This window comes from Cavia porcellus, unplaced genomic scaffold, assembly GCF_034190915.1.
Source record: "Cavia porcellus strain 051 isolate PalLab524CR breed Dunkin Hartley unplaced genomic scaffold, mCavPor4.1 scaffold_9, whole genome shotgun sequence".
NCBI classification, from domain to species: domain Eukaryota; kingdom Metazoa; phylum Chordata; class Mammalia; order Rodentia; family Caviidae; genus Cavia; species Cavia porcellus.
The window spans coordinates 62987646-63006436 of NW_026947492.1; the positions used below are offsets into that span (position 1 = coordinate 62987646).

Here is an 18791-nt window from a genome sequence, read left to right on the forward strand (position 1 = left end):
AGTGTAGAGATTTCTCAGAAAACTAAAACTAGAAATTCCATTTGATCCAGCTATCTGACTTCTAGCTATCATCCCAGAAGAATTAAAATCATCATATTACAGAAATACATGCATACCCATGTTTAAATCAGCACAATTTATAACAGACCTTGGAAACAGCATATATGTCCATCAACAGATAAATGGGTAAGACAAATGTAATATTAATACACAAGGGAATACTACACTGCCATAAAGAAAGATAAATTTGAGCTGAGTATAGTGGTACACACTTGTAATCCCAGCACTTGGGAAGCTGAGGCTCAAGGATCATCACAAATTCAAGGCCAATTTATTTTACATAGTGAGTTCAAGGTCAGTGTGAACTACACAGCAAGACTCTGTCTCAAGACAAAAAATAAGCTGGGGGTTTAGCTGGACAGCATAAGCACCTGCCTGGCAAGCACAAGGTTGTGAGTTCTACCCCTGGTACAAAAAAAATGATAAAATAAAACTTGAGAGGGCTGGGGATTTAGCTCAGCAGCATAAGTGCCTGTCTTGCAAGCATGCAGTTGTTAGTTTGATCCCCAGTACCAATTAAAAAAAAAAAGAGAGAGAGAGAGCGTAAGAATTCAAACTAAAACTTGAGGCATTCATAGATAACTGGATGCAACTTGAGAACATAATGTTAAGTGAAGTAAGTCAGACACACAAGCTAAAATACTGCATGGTTTCTCTTATATGAGAAACAAAGACCAAAGTAGAAGACAGAGAAATAGGAAATCAAGAAAAGTTCAAATACTTCCCCACATTACAAATTCCATTGTTTTAAAAATACTTCAATATACATGTTAGTTGGTTTAATTTATACTACCAGTTTACCTCAGTTCATTGAAAGATTTGTATTATGTTTCTTTTTTGTAAGAATCTTGTTTGTTTTGTACTCCGAGTCAATACTTTGGAGATGTACTTTGGAGATGTAATAACTACTGTTGTTCTCTTATTATCTAATTATGACATTTTATTCTTTAAAAAAGAAACATGGGGAAAAAAAAGATGCTGGCTAAAGAAGAGATTAAATGTAGAATAAAAGCACTTGCCAGAATGTTCACATCTGGTCAGCTGGACCAGCATGGATGACTGCTGGTCCTGAAAGAGGCTGGTAGGTGATGGAGTTTAATAAAAGTTGGGCCTGAAAACTTTTTTTTTACCAGAAAGCATGAGAATTTCTGAAGGGAAGACTGGGTCAAGAATTGAAGGGCGTGAGTTTGATCCCTGGTACAAAAAAATTACAGGGCTGGGCTGGGGATTTAGCTCAGTGGCAAAAGTGCCTGCCTTGCAAGCAGGCAGTGGTGAGTTCGATCCCCGGTACCAATGAAAAGGAAAAAAGACGACAAAAAAAAAAAAAAAAAAAAAAATTTTACAGGGGTGTGGTGGTGCACCCCTGTAATTCCACCACTAGGAAAGCTGAGGCAGGAAGATAGCTGTGAGTCTGAGGCCAACCTGGATTACATAACGAGTTCAAGGGCAACCTGAACTACATAGGGAGACCCTGTCTCAAAAAACAAAACACAACCCAAAACAAACCTAGGAATCAATAAAAGAGGGGGAGAGGTGACCAGACTTAACTCTATGGGATTAGTTTGGTCTAATCCTGAAGAAGATAATTGAGTTCCCCTGAAGTATTCTGCTGTCTGAGATTTACTAGTCCCTCAAACCTGTACTTAAGTCTCCGGTGTCAGAATGGGGCAGGCAACCTTACAAGATCAGTGAGTTGCCTGGTGTGGTGACACACGTGGACCATCCAGGCTGAGTGAGAGGACCCCTAACAGGTGCCCAGCCTGGGCAACCTAGCAACTTAGTGAGACCCTATGTCAAAATAAAAAAGGGCCTGGGGATGTAGCTCAGTAAGAAGGCATTGTGTTCAATTCTCAGTATGGAAAGGGGAGGCCCGGATGGCAGGAGGGCAGCTGGAGGCAAACCAGATTCCACTCGAGGGCTGCAGGGAGTGGCTTTCTCTGTGAACTGAGTCTTTGGGCCAGTGCCCATGTTCATTAAATTATCACCAGCTGCTAGCAAAGCCTGAAATATAGTTATCACATGTTTTTGTTTAAGACATAAAGGAATAGGTATGGTAATACGGAAAAAAGTCTGAGAGGTGACAGGAGGAACGTAAAATTACTCAGAAATTATGCGGCAAAAGCAGATTTTCCTGGGAAGCAACAAAGAAAAAGAGCCTGTAACTACACCGTACGCTAGTAGCCATTTTTAAAAAGGGATTACAGCGCAAACACTGAGGAGGGATGGAGGAGTGCGATTACATGAAGCAGCAGTAACCGCGGCCTGCCAGAGACTAGGATTGGCTGGGGCTCAAGGAAGGGCCAATACGCAGATTAAACAAATGTCTTTCCGAAACTAGTATGCGACTAAAGAAGGTTAACGTCACTTCCGGTTTGTAAGCGCGGGGCGGAGGGACCGGAAAGCGGGAAACAAAAGGAGCCGAAGCACGCATGCGTTTGGTGGGCCCTTCCGCTGAAGCAAGAAGAAGCGCTTCCGGGTCGCTGCCGGCTGCCGTTCCCGGCCCGGTAAGTATCAGAAGCGAGGCTGTGGTTCTTTTTTGCTCCTTTTTCCTTCTTTCCCCCAGAGAAGTCTCACTCTCTTGGAACTCAATGTGTAAACCCCTTCACCCTTAAAGAGCTGCTCCTCATTGGTCGCTTCATTGCGGTTAAGCCCCACCCCATCAACCCCAGACCCGTCATTCATTGGTGTCACTTCCTGTCACCTTGGCTTTTCTTTCAGTTAATTGGCTCTACCCAGGCCCCGCTCCTTTCGCTATTATCAACCCTATAAGGACAAACTCCTGCCGAGGCCCACCCCTGCCTTCCTTCTGTTGGTCAACTGTGCGGCCATTATTATAATAAGCAAAGAATGGGCGGTGGCTTTGCGACGATGGGTTGGGTTTTCCGAGGCAAGATCTCTGGGTTGTCAGTGTTTGTGGGACGTGAGGGTGGACTCATGTTTGGGACTAGGACTGGGAAGTTTGGGTCCACAGAGTGGCAAGCGGCCGGTCCTAAGTTAGTCAAATAAGTTAGGGAAACACTGGCTTCCACCTAGATTCTTTTTTTCTGCTGTCGTCCAGTGCTGGGCCTGGATCCTTTCCCTGCGCAAGCTCTAAGCCCTGGCTCAATGAATGACCTAAAAGCCAGTCAGCTTGTTACTGGGTCTCAGTCTTTCTGTGAGCTGAGGTGTTTTAATTTAGATTCCTTGGGATCTTCCTGGTCAGCCTTTTCAGCTGATTTACTTTTCTCGTACATATTAGCCCAGTCTTTCAATCTTTCACCTCGTTATGTAACCATGTATTCATGACTTCTAGAAAGTCCTACTAATTTGCTTGCAATTTGACTGTGGCCCACTAGAGAGGTGGTTAGTGTTCCAAATTTTTCACACTGGGTGGGTATTACATGGACCATCAGAAAAGGGGCAAAAATTAAGATTTAGGATTGGGGGTGAAGTAGAGATAATTTTAGTAGAGCCCTGCTGCCTGTAGTTTTGAGACCGTTTCACTGCGTAATTCAGGCTAGGTTTGAACTCACCGTGTAGCCCAGGCTGATCTTGAACTTGAAGTCCTGTGTCAGCCTCCAGGTTCCTGAGATTACAGGCGTTCACCACCACAGCACACAAGGTAGTGCCTTTAGTTTTGTAATGCCAGTCTGTATTTTGGATTCCATCTCTATAGTTGGCTCCCATTCTTCTCCTTTCACTAACAAGCCATAGCTTTACTTAAACATTAATTATCAGAATAACTTTGAGGGTGGTATAATTGTCATTGTCTTCATTTTACAGCTGAGGAAACTGAGACCCAGAGAGATTAAGTGACTTAGCCACAGACAGCTAGTAAGTGGTAGAGCCAAGGACTCAAACTCAGATCTGTGTGACTCCCAGAGGGAAGAGTTGTTTCCCTGCTACCTTCTACTATGCCCTGTCCCTAATTCAAGTTACAACCAATTGAAATCCAAAGGAAAACATGTTTACCTCACACTTTTTTCTCAGTCCAGAAGCCATGTCCACCTTGTTCCCCTCACTCCTCCCCCGTGTGACTGAGACACTGTGGTTTAACCTGGATCGACCTTGTGTGGAGGAGACAGAGCTTCAGCAGCAGGAGCAGCAGCACCAGGCCTGGGTGAGTGAGAACCTAGATCGCCTCAACTGCCCACCCCCATCCCCCACTCCTTACCTGCCACGGATCTCACTCTGGAAACCTACCCTGGAAGAGCTCTTTGCCCTGAGCTGGGAAGAGTCAGGCTGGGAGCCAGGGGTGAAGGCACTTGTCTTCAAATGGTGAGAACAAATGGTGCTCTCATTGGCTGGAGGCCCATGGCACTTCTGGGCAACATTTAGGGCTCAGTTCCCCTCACTTAACCTAAACTCTTTTCCCTAAAGTACAGGATTTGATCATTTTAACTATTTATTATACTTTGGATCTAGTAGATGCCACGTTTTAGGCTGTCACTTCACCTTTACCATGACTATACAAAGAAATGAAGGTCCAGAGAGTTTAAGAAGTTGGATCAAATTTATAAGATGACAGGAGAGAAAGGAACTGAGTCTTCCTGAGAACTGGGAGGAAGCTTCTCTGCCAACACTTAGGGATCTTCTTAGGGTCAGAGTGGGCCAGTTCCATACCCCTGATCTGTCTTTCTTGGGCCCTCCCAACCTCACTTTGCCCACAGCTCCAAAGCATCGCAGAAAAAGACAACAACCTGGTACCTATTGGCAAGCCAGCCTCAGAGGTAAGTTTCTGCAGCAGGTGGAGCATATGTGAGGCCCATGGTAGACCAAAGCCCTCCTGTAATTCTTTTTTTTTTTTTTTTTTGTCTTTTTCCTTTTTATCGGTACCGGGGATCGAACTCACGACTGCCTGCTTGCAAGGCAGGCGCTTATGCCGCTGAGCTAAATCCCCCCCTCCCCCGTAATTCTTAATGCCCTGTCTCTGAGCCACAGCAGTAGTGGTTCTTGGTCTGGGTAGAGGCTAGAAAAGGGAACCACAGTGGGTGGTAATGGGCCTACTACTATTATCTTACTGAACATGCACTAGCCTGCTAGATTCAGTTGGGGCAGGGAGAGGGGAGCTCCAAGTGGGGCAACTCTAGAACTGGTTCAGGGAGCCCAGTAGGGCCTCAGGCTCTCCCCTGCCTTACCAGCACTATGATGATGAGGAAGAGGAGGATGAAGATGATGATGAGGATAGTGAAGAGGACTCAGAAGATGATGAAGACATGCAGGACATGGATGAGATGAATGACTATAATGAATCACCTGATGATGGAGAGGTCAATGAGGTAGGCATAGGGTGTGAGGGAGGGTTTCTTTTCCTGGGCCCCTAACCTGAACTCATTGATGGCCAATGGGTACAGAAACTCTGGATTCTCCAAGGGCAGGATCTGGGGCTAAAACCCCACCCCACCTACACTCAGCCTCCTTTCCAGGTGGACATGGAAGGCAACGAACAGGATCAGGACCAGTGGATGATCTAGGTAGACAAGGCAGGGTGGCAATTCCAGGCCAGCCCAACCTACTCTGCATCCCCAGCCCCAACTTCTCAGTTCACACAACTAGCTGATGGTCTCAGTACCTGAAAGCTCATCCTTGGGTACATCCTCGTCTGTTGCCAGGACCTGATCTTGACCCCTCCTAGACCATCAGTCTGCCCTTGAATCCCCAGACCTGAGCCCATCTCTCTTTCCTGGCTGGTACCTCACCCCTTGGTTGCCAGGTCTGGTATCTTTCTAACCCTTGTTAATAAAGATACAGGACTGATTTCCCCCCTATGTCTATTCCCTATTTGGTGGGACCTAGAGGAGTCCAACATCATCTTTGGGGCTTAGGGGGAGAAGCGAGCGTTCGAGGGATATGAAGGAAACCTAATTGGCCATGTAGACCAGTGTCAGAGAACCTGGGCCCAGGCTTCTGTGCACCTGCTTGCCCCCAGCCAATCTTGCAGGGCTGCTTGTTATCTTGTATCTCCTCTAATCCTGCCCAAGATGTCAAGGCTGGTAAGGGGAGGCTTCCTGAAGCAGAGCTGGGAGGCCTCAGGAATCTTCTAGCTAGCTATCTTAATGTAGATTAAATCTCAGTGCAGGGTAGGACTCCAGCAAACCAGTGACAGCTGACCTGGGAGCTCAGGCCTCCTGCTCTCAGGCTGTGGCTTTCTCTACAAGGCGGGGCATCAGTGCAACCAAGCAATTGGATAAAATTTGACACTTCTTTAGGTCAGTGTGGGGTCTGAAAAGGGGCAGAGTTGGGAAGACAGCCTCCTAGCCCTAGGCCCTGCATGTATTGGGCCCCAAATAGGGAGGGAAGGGGATGTTCCAAGTTCCTTCATTGGGTGGGGGGAAATGGGAGTGAAGAAGTAAATATTCCTGGTCCTGGACCTCAGCCAGGTCCAGCATAGGTGAGCTGGGCTATACCATCCTTGATGGCAGGAAAGTCTAGAAGGCCAGTGTGGTGTAGGCGGCAGCGGTATCGGCCACAGCTCTTGGCATACTGCAGGAAGCGGGGTGCACCAGGGAAGAGCACATGGTCAGCCAACACAGTGGCACCAGCTGGCAGCAGAGCATGGGCTTCCAGTAGCTGCAGGTCCCGCAAGTAATAGCGGGGCCGGTGTGCCAGGAGCACTAGGTCTAACCGACTCTGCTGATGCTGGGCTCGCAGGCGTGGAATCACCTCCTCTGAACTGCCAACAATGAGCTCAACCTGTGGGGGAAGACAGAGCTGTGAGAGTGGAGGGATTCTTTTCCCACTCCAGGCCCTACCAGGACCTGCCCTGAGTCCCCATTTCCTGTGGCCTCAGAAACCAAGAAGTTACATCATGTTGTAATTTCCATTAAAGCCCATGAAGAAGCTGAAATTCAAAGACTATGGGCTTTGTCAAGGTCACTCGGCTAACCAGAGACAGACTAAGTCTTGAACTCAGAGTTGCTGAACTCTGGGGACTTCTTAGCTGCTTTTGTCATCCAGTGGAAAGTATATACTGATGGTCTGGGACAGAAAGAAGCTCACACACCTTACAGAATCACAGTTGCTAAGAGGTCTAGGGCAAGGCAGGGAGTGCCAGAGAAGAGATCAGAGTTAGGGAAATTGGGAAGCTGACCGTGCGCTCATCAAAGCCAGCCAGGCGGATGAGTTTCTCAGCCACTGCTGCAGTACGTGGGTCCCGCTCCACAGTGAGAAGGTGACTCCCAGGGGACAGGACTCGGGCAATGAGCAGCGTAGAATATCCACAGTAGGTGCCCAGCTCCAGCACACAAACAGGGGCCTTCTCTTCCACCAGCCGCATTAGGATCTGACCTACGGTGCAAGACGGCTATTGTAGAAGACACAGGAAGTGGCTGCAGGGCCCCTTATGAAGAAGCTGCATATCCGTGTCTCCTTGTAGCTCCCAACAAACTGGAGTTTCATTTCTTCCCCAGTTGCCCCATTGACCCTCCTGCCCCCTCGTCTATTCACCTGACAAATTTGTCAATCTCTGGCTCCTATGATTTTATAGGCCATTAGGGTTGAACTGGGATCCTCACCCTGGCATTCAAGACCTTATTAGACTGATCCTATCCTCGCTTTCCAGCTCCCAGCTCCTCTCACCTGTAACTGGAAACCACAGCTATCCCAAACAGCTGTTCCCAGAATCAACCATGATGCCTCATTCCTCCATGCCACATCTGTACATGTGACTGACTTTGCCTTTCCCCATTCCCATCCCCAGCCACCTGGCCAACTTGAAACCAGGCCTTCTAGACTCAATTCAAGTGTTGCTTCCTCTGGAAGTGCCTAGTAGAAACAACCACTGCATTTTCCAGGCTTCTGAGAGGCTCCTAGTTTCACACATCACACCTTTTTATTGTTCATTGAATATATTTCTGATCTTGGAATTGATGCTTTTTTAAAATTTTTTGGTTCTGAAAATGAAACTCAGGACTTTGCACTTGCCAGGAGAGGAGCTCGTACTGCTGAGCTATATCTCTGGCCCAATTAATGAGTTTAAGCTGAGGCTGAGATAAATACAGGTAGTATTGTCCTGAATTTGATGCAGAAACGTTTATGGTAGGGAAGAAAGACTTGGGCACAGATAATTACAAAGCTGTGTTATAGTTTCTCCCTGTGTATTATGGTTTGAAGCTAGCATTTGATTGGTTCATCTCTATTGCCTCTACCTCTTCCACACCAAGCACGTTATCTGGTACAAAATAGATGGCAATAAATATTTACCAGATGAATAAATGACTCAGTCAAAGTCCATTTCCAAATGAAAAAAGATACAGAATCTGTAGAAGAATAGGAGCCTGCCCAATTCACCCAGTAAGATAATAAATGGTCCCCGATCTTTCCTCACCCTTTTGGGGGTACTTCCTGGAATACTGACCTTTGACAGGCCCCATGTGGCTCAGGTACTCGCAATGGCTGCTCCAGTGGTCCAGAGTGGTGAGGATGTGACCAGGATCTCCAGGCAGGGCATGGGTGAGCACATAGCTGAAGGCTCTCTCCTCAATCCGTAACCCTGACAAGCAATCTCGGAGGCTCCTCAGCAAGACTGTGCGCACGAGCAGTCGGAAGTAGTGCCGGTATCGAACTAGCAGTGTTACCACTAGCGGCAGGAATGCAAGCGCGATTGCAGGGGACATGATCCCTATCTGGGCTCTGGGGTGGAAGGAGGTAGGAGAGAAACCCACACCCACAAATTTCCCTTTGTGTGTGCAGCCATTACCAGTAGCATTTGTTATGCTCATATTTTACAGGCTATGGCTGAGAAATGCTGTGACTTTTGTCCAGTCACATTGCAGAACTGGACACAGCAGATAGTAAACATTCATTGATTTAAAAAGCTAATTGCTGGTCATTGTGATGCATGTCTGTAGTCCTAACATGAAAGATCGAGGCAGAAGGATCACGGTAAGTTTGAGGCCAGTCTGAACCACATAGTGAGACTCCGTCTCAACAAACAAAACCAACAACAAAAACCAAATCAGTTGACAGTGGATAAAGATGAAGCACAGGAAGCTGGAGCTAAATACAGGTTGGTATTATTCCAAGCCTTCTTTTTTTTTTTTTTTTTTTTTTAATGCCTGTGTATTATCAAAGATTCTAGTCTGGGTGTGGTGGTACATGCTTGTAATCCTAACACTTGGGAGGATGAGGTCAGAGAGTTGCTGTAAATTCAAGGTCAGCCTGAACTGCATAGTGAAATATTGTCTCAAAAAGACAAACAAAACAAAAACTATACTGTCCATGTTTAGCTCAACCCAAACTACCTCTTTCTAGTGCCAACTTCTCCATCTCCACATTGCTCCTCACACCTATTTCTTGTCAGTCCTGATGTCACCCCTCCTTCAAGACCTCTCTCAGTTCATTTTACAGTATCCTCACCCCCACCAGACCCCTTAGCTGCTTGGTCTCCTCACCTAATACTGTGTAGCCGAAAAAGGCTTCTTTGTTCAGAAAATGCTGCATTGTGGGCTGGGATATAGTTCAGTGGCACAAGCACCTGCCTGGTAAGTGCAAGGTCCTGAGTTTGATTCCCCATACAAAAAACAAAAACTACATTGTCACTGCAAAAGGTAATTGAAATACTCCATCAAGTGTAAAGGTGAAATGTCTTTTTTTCCCACCCCAGGACTCTGCTCTTCACTGACGGTGGAAGAAGTCCTTGATTCTTTCTTCCTTTCTTTCTCCCCTCTTTTTTTCTCCCTCTTTCCCTGTGCTGTCAGCAATTTCTTTACACGTGCATATAAAAACACCACACACTTTCCTCTTAGCCCTTTTCTCCTGTGAAGGATGGTTGCGCTCTCCTCTCCCAGTGCTGGACCATCCCTCCCCTCCAGATCTGTCCTGGCAGGACTTCCAGAGCCTCTGGTGGGGATGGGGGAGGATTAAAGTAGAATGCATGAATGGATGTGAATCGGTGCATTGATGGCATGGGAACCCACAAGGCCCGCCTTACCTGGGATAGACGCTCCTGCTTAGGAAGACTAGTACCCAACCGAAAGGGGAGTCCTTGGGGGGATAATCCTGAGACGGGAAGCAGGACCTGCTGTCAATTATTGATGGTGAGGCAGCTGTTGCTACCTGAAACTTGCAGTTCAAGTTACTAGAGCTGCCTGCTATACTTTAGGAGTCTTCAAAAACTTTAAGAGAACTCCAGGGTCTTGATTTGGGGGGCAGGTGGTAAATGGTACTAGGTCTGGTGATTTCTCCCCCAGTCTCATGAATCAGCAGATGAAACATGCTGTGAGCCAAGGTGAGGGGGAAACTGAACATTATTCAACTTGAAATTCAAGTTTTCTGTAAGCAAGTATTAGGGCTTGGGTCACAGAGAAGAGTCAAAATCTGCCCCAGACCTCCAGAAACTGTCAGTTTGGTTAAGAGCTAAGAACAAAAGATCACAATATGCTATGATCACTAGATTGTTTGATATCTGAGTACAAGAAATTTTGAATTTTCTGAGTGTATCCAGAGAGAACACTGGGGTAAGCAGTAAACAATCATTGACCTAATGAATTCATACGGTATAAAGAGAAGGCACAGGAACCTGAAGGTGCTCAGAGAATGGAGTCAGAGAAGATAATCAGATGGGTATCATTAAGCAACCTTGTAGAAAGCAGGCAGCCCTGGTGGGGAGATAGTATGCTAGGTCCCAGGTGCAAAGTACAGATCAACCAAGAAACGAAGTATTGCTGGGTGGCATATGGTAGGCCTCTCAACCACCAGGAAGGCTAAGGGAGGAGGAAGCAATTTTGGGATCATTCTAGGCAACTTAGGAGACCCTGTCTCACAAAAAGGTTGTGAAGGAATATAGCTCAATGGTAGAATGTTTGTGTACCACACTTGAGACCCTGGGTTCCATATGTAGTAATGCAAAAAACAAAACAAAAACCAAAAAGAAGAAATTGCAAGTTTTTTCTACAAGCACACTCCCCCACCCTCCGCATTGTGACATGAAGTGGGAGGCAGGTTATCAGTGCATAATCTAGAGTTCAAACTTGGTCCTGTATCCTTTGCCCAAGGGAAGACAGGAGATTTTTTAATCTTTTGAGACAAAGTTGTGTTAGTTTAGACTGGCCTTTCACCCACTATTGAGCCGAAGCTAACCACTCGCGGCAATCCTGCCTCAGCCTCCGAAGTGCTGGAATTACAGGCATTTACCACCGCCCCTATTTAGGAGAGGTTTTAAAAGAGTGAACTGGGAGGCTGGGGATTTAGCTCAGCGGCATAAGCTCCTTGCAAGCAGGCAGTTGTGAGTTCGGTCCCTTTTACCGATAAAAAGGAAAAAGACGAGGAAAAAAAAAAAAAAAAAAAAAAGAACTTAGCCCCGCATGAAGGTTAAGGACTATAATTCTATCACTTTGGAGGCAGAGGTAGGACGATCTTCATTTTTTTCTCTTTTATACCAGGGATTCAACTCAGACCTCACACTTGCCAGGCAAGCGTTTATGCCGCTGAGCTAAATCCCCAGCAGGACGATTTTCATTTCAAGGGTAACCTGGGCTAAATAGCCCGTCTCTGAGCCCCACACCCCCCAACAAAGCTTTATGTAAGATTACTATGGCTGCCATCAAAAGGCGGAATTGAAGAGAAACGCCTGAAGGAGACAGGTGAACAAGGTGGTCTTCACTTCCGCTAGTGAAGATATAAACTCCCCCTTTCCCCGCCCAGATTGGGTACCTATCTTCTGAGGCTTGTGTGTTCCCTAAACCGTAAGTTCCAGGCGTCTTGGGCCTGGATCCCAGTCGCCCCTCATGTGGCATTTGGAAGAGTATATCATGACAGCAGTTGGCATGAGTTTGCTCACTCGCCCAGAAAGACAGCCTAAGGGCCATGTGATCACACAGCATAACTATATCCAAAGGTTTAGAGGATTTAAATTTACAGGAGGGGAAGCTGATAGTCATGTGACGCGCCCCTCCCGGTCCTGGCATCACGTGATTTTTGTCCTGGCACATAGAGCGCGTCTTCCCAATGGTTGGTGGTGGTCACGGGGTTGGGGGCGGGGCCGGAAGCCGGGGTTTGGCTGCGACTCTGGGACCGGGCAGTCAAGGGGGAGGGGAACGGATAGTAGCTCGCGGGAGGCAGCCGCGGGTCATGTGACCGGAAGGGCTCCTGACGGACGCCGTCCCTCCTCGGCGCGGCCTGAGTGCCCGGCCCTACCCCAGCAATGGGGTGCTGCTACAGCAGCGAAAACGAAGACTCGGACCAGGTGCGGCCGCGGCAGGCGGGGCTTGGGAGTGAGGGCTTAGGCCCTGGGACGTGGGCCCCCCCCCCAAAAAAAAACCTACAGAGGAGTGGGAGCCGGAGTGCAGGGCTCACCGAGTACGGAGGCCTGTAGAGGACAGATTACAGAGGGGACGCCAAGCTGCGCTCCTACCCCTGTTAAAGTCCCAGGTCCTCACCTAGTCCCCATCAGGAGACGTGCAGGTCGCCTCCTGTCTGACTCGTTCCTTCCTCTTCCACCAACCCCTGTCTTCAAATCTTCACAAGCTTCAAGAGTCCTTCCTAGGTCTCTGGGAAGCACTTCCTTCCCATGTTCACTGTGCCTTCTCTGTGCTTGTTGCATTGAGCTTTTCGAATCCACTGTAGAGATGGTTAAGCTGATCCCCTGAGTTAGATTGTCCTGGAATGAATCAGGAATTTGCGTGTCTTCTCTGGCCCGGAGTTGGAGAAATAATGGCACTGCTAGTCTGGGGTCAGAGAAAGCTCCGAAGTTGGTGACATTTGAGTTAGCCAATCAAGAATTTTAATAGTTACAATGAGGACATAGAGACATGTGGGAAGTTGTTTGGGAAGCAGTACTGTGGATTAGCTTTGACTGACTTGAGGGGACAGGGATTGGGGAGTTTATTTGGTTCTGAACTGGGTTGCCTCCGTGCAGATTCTTCCTGGTATTTGAAGGTTCCTTTAGCTAGAGCGGTGTTTGTCTTGAGATTGTGACTAAAGACTGTACCCTTTGGAGAAAAGCTTAGGTTGGGACCGGTACAGTATTTAAATACTCCTTTCCCCTTGATGCATTCTCACTTTCTATACTTTCTATGCCTGCTGACCACTTGAAGGGGATACCTTACATGGATAACTGAAGGTGCCGGACACTTTTTTTTTCCCCCTAAACCTCAGTTCTTCCTTTCAACACATAATAGGCTCAGAGGCAGGAGAATGGTTTCATCAGATAGTATCAGCAGTCTATTGGGGGATCTTGATCCTAAATGCTCCAAACACCTAATTGGCACTTATTTCCTATGCCTGTGTCAGGCATCCCTCATAGCCAGTGTCACTAATGTCATCCTAGACTGTTGGAGAAGATGGAGATAACAGTATTTTTTACTTACTGGGAAAGCTATGGCCCAGTCGAAATTGTCCCTTAAAGCATAATGTGGACTCTTACAGGGAATACAAAGGGACATCCTCTTAGGAAGAAGGATGGCTGTTTCCAATTGGAAGAGAGCTGGGTTTGCTTCTCTCCTGATCTCCACCCTCCCTTTGATGGGCTCTCATTTCTGTTTTGTAACCCCCAGAGAAGGTGCTTGATCCAGTGATGAGTGATTTGAGGACTCATTCTTTAAAGGCCATAGCCATTCACTATTCCACTGTCATCACTGCCTTTTATTATAATAATAAAAACAAATGTAAACATGTAATTTTTATTTGTTTTTTGAGATAAGGTCTTGCTATGTAGTTAAGGCTGGCCTTGAATTTACTTGTGTAGCCTAGATTAACCACAAACTCAGAGTGATCCTCCTGCTTCAGCCTAGGTGCTGGGGTTACAGACATGCCACCATGCCTAGCACAGTACAGTTCTTTTTTTTTTTTTTTTTTTTTTTTTTTTTTTTTGTCTTTTTCCTTTTTATCGGTACCAGGGATCAAACTCAGGACTGCCTGCTTACAAAGCAGGTGCTTTATGCCACTGAGCTAAATCCCCAGCCCCCACAGTACAGTTCTTACAAGGGTTTTGAAGCAAGGAGGGTTACCATGAGCATGAGGATAACCTGGGCTGCATAGTGAGCTCAAGGTCAGCCTGATCTACGTAGCAAGATCCTAGTGAAAAAAGTCAAACAAAAAAATAAAGGGCTGGGGATGCAACTTAATGGTACAGTGCTTACCTGGTATTCTCATGAATTCCTGAAATCCCTAGTACTATTGGAGGGCAAGAAAGTGAGAAGCCAGGTGTGGTGATACAAGCCTGTAATACCAGCACTTGGGGGAAGCTGAGGCAGGACTGCTGTGAAGTCCAGCGTGGGTTACATAGTGAGACCCTGTTTCAGACAAAGAAAGGTGAAAAAAAAGTTGAGACTAAGATTTTGCAATGCTGACAAATGCCTTGCTGAGGTGTTTTGATATCAGGCTATATTTTTATGCATTGGGCCAAGCTATTTTGGCTGTCCATGCCTACAGACCAAGTGGCCAGCCAGTCATGGGTGGTTTACATATGGGTCTTGATAAGGTAAATAGTGAAACCTTGACTCTTGGGTTATATTGACTCAAAGACAAACCTTGGTGTGACAGACCTACCCCATGCTCCACTCATCTTTTGGGTGTAGAGTGATGTTATTTGTATACTCCAAAGGGAACAGCATGATCTCTTCTAGGAGTTAGGAAAGTAATCTTGTTCTTGAAATCCTGTGAGGGAAGAAACTTCCATATTCTTGCATTAAGATCTGTCAGAAGTGAGCCTGGAAGTCTCGGTGTGGTGGTGGCACAAGCATACCTGTAAGCCCAGCGCTCTGGAGGTTAATCTTGTCTCAAATTAAAAAAAAAAAAAAAAAGTGATGCTGCAGGAAGGTCTTAATTGCAGCCTCATTATGGACCCAGCTTTCCTTAGAGATGGGTTCATCTTTGGCAAACCTTTTGTCTTTCTAGCCTTTTATTAATACCAAAGAAGGGAGGTGGTCATATGGAGTATGTAGGAGTTTAGAGGTGACAGGGCAGAAGCCTACAAGTTGTTTTTTGCATGCTTTGGGTACTGGATCAAATGGTCTGAGGACACTTGGGCAATCCAGGCTTGAGAAGGAAGAGTAAGATGAAAAGGCTGGGTCTGCCCAGGGTGGGGCAGATGAAGCAGGAGGAAGTGGCCCTCAGTAAGAGGAGCTGGCTGCAGTAGCAAGAATTCTGACACGGATTGAGACAGGGTTAGAAGGGAGCTCCGAGGAGGAGTCTGGGGGTTCAGGATTTTGCACAGTGGGTTGGTGAGTCAGCATTAGCCAGGGTCTCCCTACCCCCACCCTGTCCTTGGCTTTGTCATGAGCTCTTTATGGCTTGGATAGACACCCAGCAAGTCTGCTTATCCACTTTAAAGCTGACACAAAGCCAGCAGTGAGTTACAGCAAATGGGCTCAAGGCAGAGGCAGATACAGAAAGCAGAGTAAGGGCCTGAAATAGGACAGGGAGAAATACAGTTGTACAGGACTGGGGAGACGTGGTTTGGTCCCGAGCCACTTCTTGGGTAGGGGGTGATCATCGGTGCAGACTGGTAGTAACAGTGCTCCTGAGAAGTAAGGAGGCCTCTTGGGCCAGTGAGAGAGGCATGGTGGTCTGGGTGGGGAGGGAACAATGTTCCTGTTTAGCGTTGGTCAGGATAAAGAAGGTACACTTTCTTTGGGTCTGGAAGTCACATAAAGAGCACTGGACAGGAGGGTGAACACCTGAGAGAAGGGAACTGTCCTACAGAGGGGAACACTTTTAGGTGTGACCAAGGCTGGGTGCTGTTTCTGTCCTGGGATAACCAGAGGGTTGGCCGGTGAGTTGGGCCTGCTTTGGACCTTGTCTGGATTCTGTATCTTGATAGCACCCAGGAGACTGACTACAAACCACTTTGGTGCTTCTATAGATGTTCGTGTGTGGGTTTTTTTTGCTTTGTTTTTTTGGTACTGGGGTTCAAACTCACCTCAGCCTTGCTGGGGAGGACCTTGTCCTAGAGTCGCAGGGAGGCCACTTAGGGCTCCTACCCTTTTGTTGGCATTACAGTTGTGTAACACCACAGCTGGCTCACTCTTGGACTTGACTTGCAGGGATCCCCCCTTTAGACCCTACTGTTTTAGTATTTTCCCACCTCCTCTGTCTTCCGACCTCTTGACATCTTTTTTTTCAGTGAGTGCGGGACTGTTCTCCAGGGCTGCAGGTGAATATCTGATTTGTTTCTCTGTCTTATTGTTTCAGGCCTTTTAAGACCCCCCCCCTTTTTTGAGACAGGGTCTTGCTGTGTAGCCTAGGCTGGCCTTGATCCTCCTGCTCTGCTTCCCAAGTGCTGGGATTACAGATGTGTGTCATCATGCCTGGCCCTCGTAAGATTTTTGGTTCATCCCAGATCAAAAAAAAAATTTTTTTTTTTTTTTGTCTTTTTCGTTTTTATCGGTACCAGGAATCAAACTCACGACTGCCTGCTTGCAAGGCAGGCGCTTATGCCGCTGAGCTAAATCCCCAGCCCCCCAGATCAAAAATTACACTGCACTCAAAAGGGCAAGAATCAAGTGTTATTTGGTATTCTGTAACTTTGGTACTTTGAATATTCCTTATAAAAGTATTCTTGGTGTTTAAAGGTCAGAGTTGAGCTGAGGGGAAAACTCCAGAAAATTATTGGGCTAAGGGGCTGACTTCTCTCCGATGGCCTCTTATAGGATCGAGAGGAGCGGAAGCTGCTGCTAGACCCTAGTAGCCCCCCCACCAAAGCCCTCAATGGAGCTGAGCCCAACTACCACAGCCTGCCTTCCGCTCGCACAGATGAGCAGGCCCTGCTCTCCTCCATCCTTGCCAAGACAGCCAGGTGAGTGGCACCGGACCAAGCTGGAGGCAGAGCTCCCCTGTCCAAATGAAAGGCTGGGAGAGAGGCAGCCAGACTCAGCATGGGGGATGGGACAAGGTCACAGGGCAGGGTATCTCTGGGCCCTGCCCCACTGGGCACGCAGGGACATTGGTGTCATATAGCCTGGGAATTGGCACTCCACACTGAGTCCAGTTTGTTCTTCTCTGAAACACCTGTCATGTCTTCTCTGTCTCCTCTCCCTAAAGCAACATCATCGATGTGTCTGCTGCAGACTCCCAGGGCATGGAGCAGCATGAGTACATGGACCGGGCGAGGCAGTATAGGTGAGCTCCACTCCACCTCGGGCCCCTCCCCTTCCCGCCGGCCCTTCCAGCTTTGGAGCCTGGGCCGCACCCCAGGAGACTGACTACAAACCACTTTGGTGCTTCTGTAGATGTTCGTGTGTGGGGTTTTTTGCTTTGTTTTTTTGGTACTGGGGTTCAAACTCACCTCACGCCTCAGGCAGGTGCTTAGGCCACTGAGCTAAATCCTCAGACCCTCCCTCTGTTAGCTCTCTTTGCCCTAAGTACTCTTTGAGAGTGCTGAGGCCAAGGGAGGTATACTCAGAGTGAGTCTGTAATGAGCTGAGATCCCTGATCCTGCTCCTCTGGCCTGAGGGAGGCTTGCTTGGGCTGGGCAGGGCAGGGCAGGGCAGGGCAGGGCAGGGTAGGGTAGGCGAGAGCCTGACTGCCCTTCCCCCATCACCTCCCTCTTGGCCAGTACCCGCTTGGCTGTGCTGAGCAGCAGCCTGACCCATTGGAAGAAGTTGCCACCGCTACCATCTCTCACCAGCCAGCCCCACCAAGTGCTGGCCAGCGAGCCCATCCCCTTCTCTGACTTGCAGCAGGTGAGCCTCCCCTGGCTTATCTGCTCCACCCCTCCCATACTGCCCTGCCTCAGAGGAGGTGGGAAAGTGGATTAGGAAGCGGGGTAGCCTGTGGGCCCAGCTCATTCCCACCTCTGCTGTCTGACTTTTTATAGCCTCCCCCGCTCCTTTACTCTCAACCTCTATTATTTCTCTCCTGCTTGTTCTTTCCTCCTGCCTTTTGCATCCTTGCCTTTCTCTCTGGCTTTGTTCTCCATCATTCTCTCCTCTCATTCAGTACCACCCCTCCCCCGCCCCCTGGAGCTGGGTCCCGTCTTACATGTCTCTTTCTTCCCTGGCCCCTCTGCCTCAGGTCTCCAGGATAGCTGCTTATGCCTACAGTGCACTTTCTCAGATCCGTGTGGATGCAAAAGAGGAGCTGGTTGTACAGTTTGGGATCCCATGAAGAGAGGGGTCCTGGACAGCCCTTCTCCTCTCTTCAGCTCGTCTCCACCACACCTCCCCTGGTCCCCAGCCTCACTTCGGCTTATACAGTACCCTAACCTGCTACTAATCACGGAGAAGAATGTGAAGAAGAGCGAGGGTAGAAGCCCGAGCAAGTGGGGACAGCAAGTGGGGTAGAACCTTTGGGACTGGCCTTCAGAGACCTGGCTGGGGTGGGGTGGGGTGAGGGCCAAGAGGACAGGGCCTGGTAAGTGTCCCAGTCATTGGGAAGCTAGAGATACCACTGTGGGAATGAACAACAGGGGACCTAGGGATCCCCTTCCCACCCTTTCTCTTGGCTTCAGATTATTTACTTCAGTCCCCCCTCCCTGACTTGGTGCTCACATGCACCTCACTAGAGTTTGTGACCAGGGTCTGGATGAGTGTGAATCTTAATGGAGTTTGTATTTCTAGCACCCTGGGTTTTTACATGTTTGGTCTTTTTTCTTTTTGTTTTTGTTTGTCACCCTCGATAAAGGAAGTGTATTCATTTGTGTGCTGGTTCCAGCCCCTCTGTCCTCCTGCCCACCATTACACTACTTCTGGCTACTCAGGCCTGTGGGCAGTGAGATCAGGGAAGGGAGCATCTTCAAGGGGCAATAAAGAGGAATCCACGAGATAAGGGTTTAGGATTCCAGGTGCTAAGGCTGGGTAAGAAAATCATCAAGG

The 18791-nt window shown here is 47.9% G+C and overlaps 3 protein-coding genes across 10 annotated transcripts; 2 read left to right on the forward strand and 1 right to left on the reverse strand.

The window, feature by feature from the left end:
- The first annotated feature begins 2397 nt into the window (after positions 1-2397).
- On the forward strand, positions 2398-8859 carry LOC100726252 (anaphase-promoting complex subunit 15). Of its 8 annotated transcripts, none has more exons than XM_005000741.4 (5): positions 2398-2564; positions 4030-4159; positions 4710-4769; positions 5181-5318; positions 5454-5807. In XM_005000741.4, the coding sequence occupies exons 2-5, from the start codon at positions 4040-4042 to the stop codon at positions 5511-5513; spliced, it is 378 nt and encodes a 125-aa protein (XP_005000798.1). In that variant the 5' UTR covers positions 2398-2564; positions 4030-4039; the 3' UTR covers positions 5514-5807. The 8 variants fall into 8 exon arrangements, with proteins under 8 accessions (XP_005000798.1, XP_013000813.1, XP_013000811.1 ...); XM_013145359.3 differs by having other exon boundaries at positions 2510-2564; positions 4035-4159; XM_013145357.3 differs by lacking the exon at positions 2398-2564 and adding an exon at positions 2781-2947 and having other exon boundaries at positions 4035-4159.
- LOC134477706 (transmembrane O-methyltransferase homolog) lies at positions 6223-16629 on the reverse strand. Its single transcript, XM_063256582.1, has 4 exons — positions 12417-16629; positions 8396-8670; positions 7130-7326; positions 6223-6732 (listed from the first exon to the last, which is right to left on the reverse strand). The coding sequence occupies exons 1-4, from the start codon at positions 12578-12580 to the stop codon at positions 6412-6414; spliced, it is 957 nt and encodes a 318-aa protein (XP_063112652.1). The 5' UTR covers positions 12581-16629; the 3' UTR covers positions 6223-6411.
- On the forward strand, positions 12021-18616 carry Lamtor1 (late endosomal/lysosomal adaptor, MAPK and MTOR activator 1). The gene is made up of 5 exons (XM_003463375.5): positions 12021-12223; positions 16629-16774; positions 17020-17097; positions 17534-17660; positions 17992-18616. The coding sequence occupies exons 1-5, from the start codon at positions 12182-12184 to the stop codon at positions 18082-18084; spliced, it is 486 nt and encodes a 161-aa protein (XP_003463423.1). The 5' UTR covers positions 12021-12181; the 3' UTR covers positions 18085-18616.
- The last annotated feature ends 175 nt before the right edge of the window (positions 18617-18791 follow it).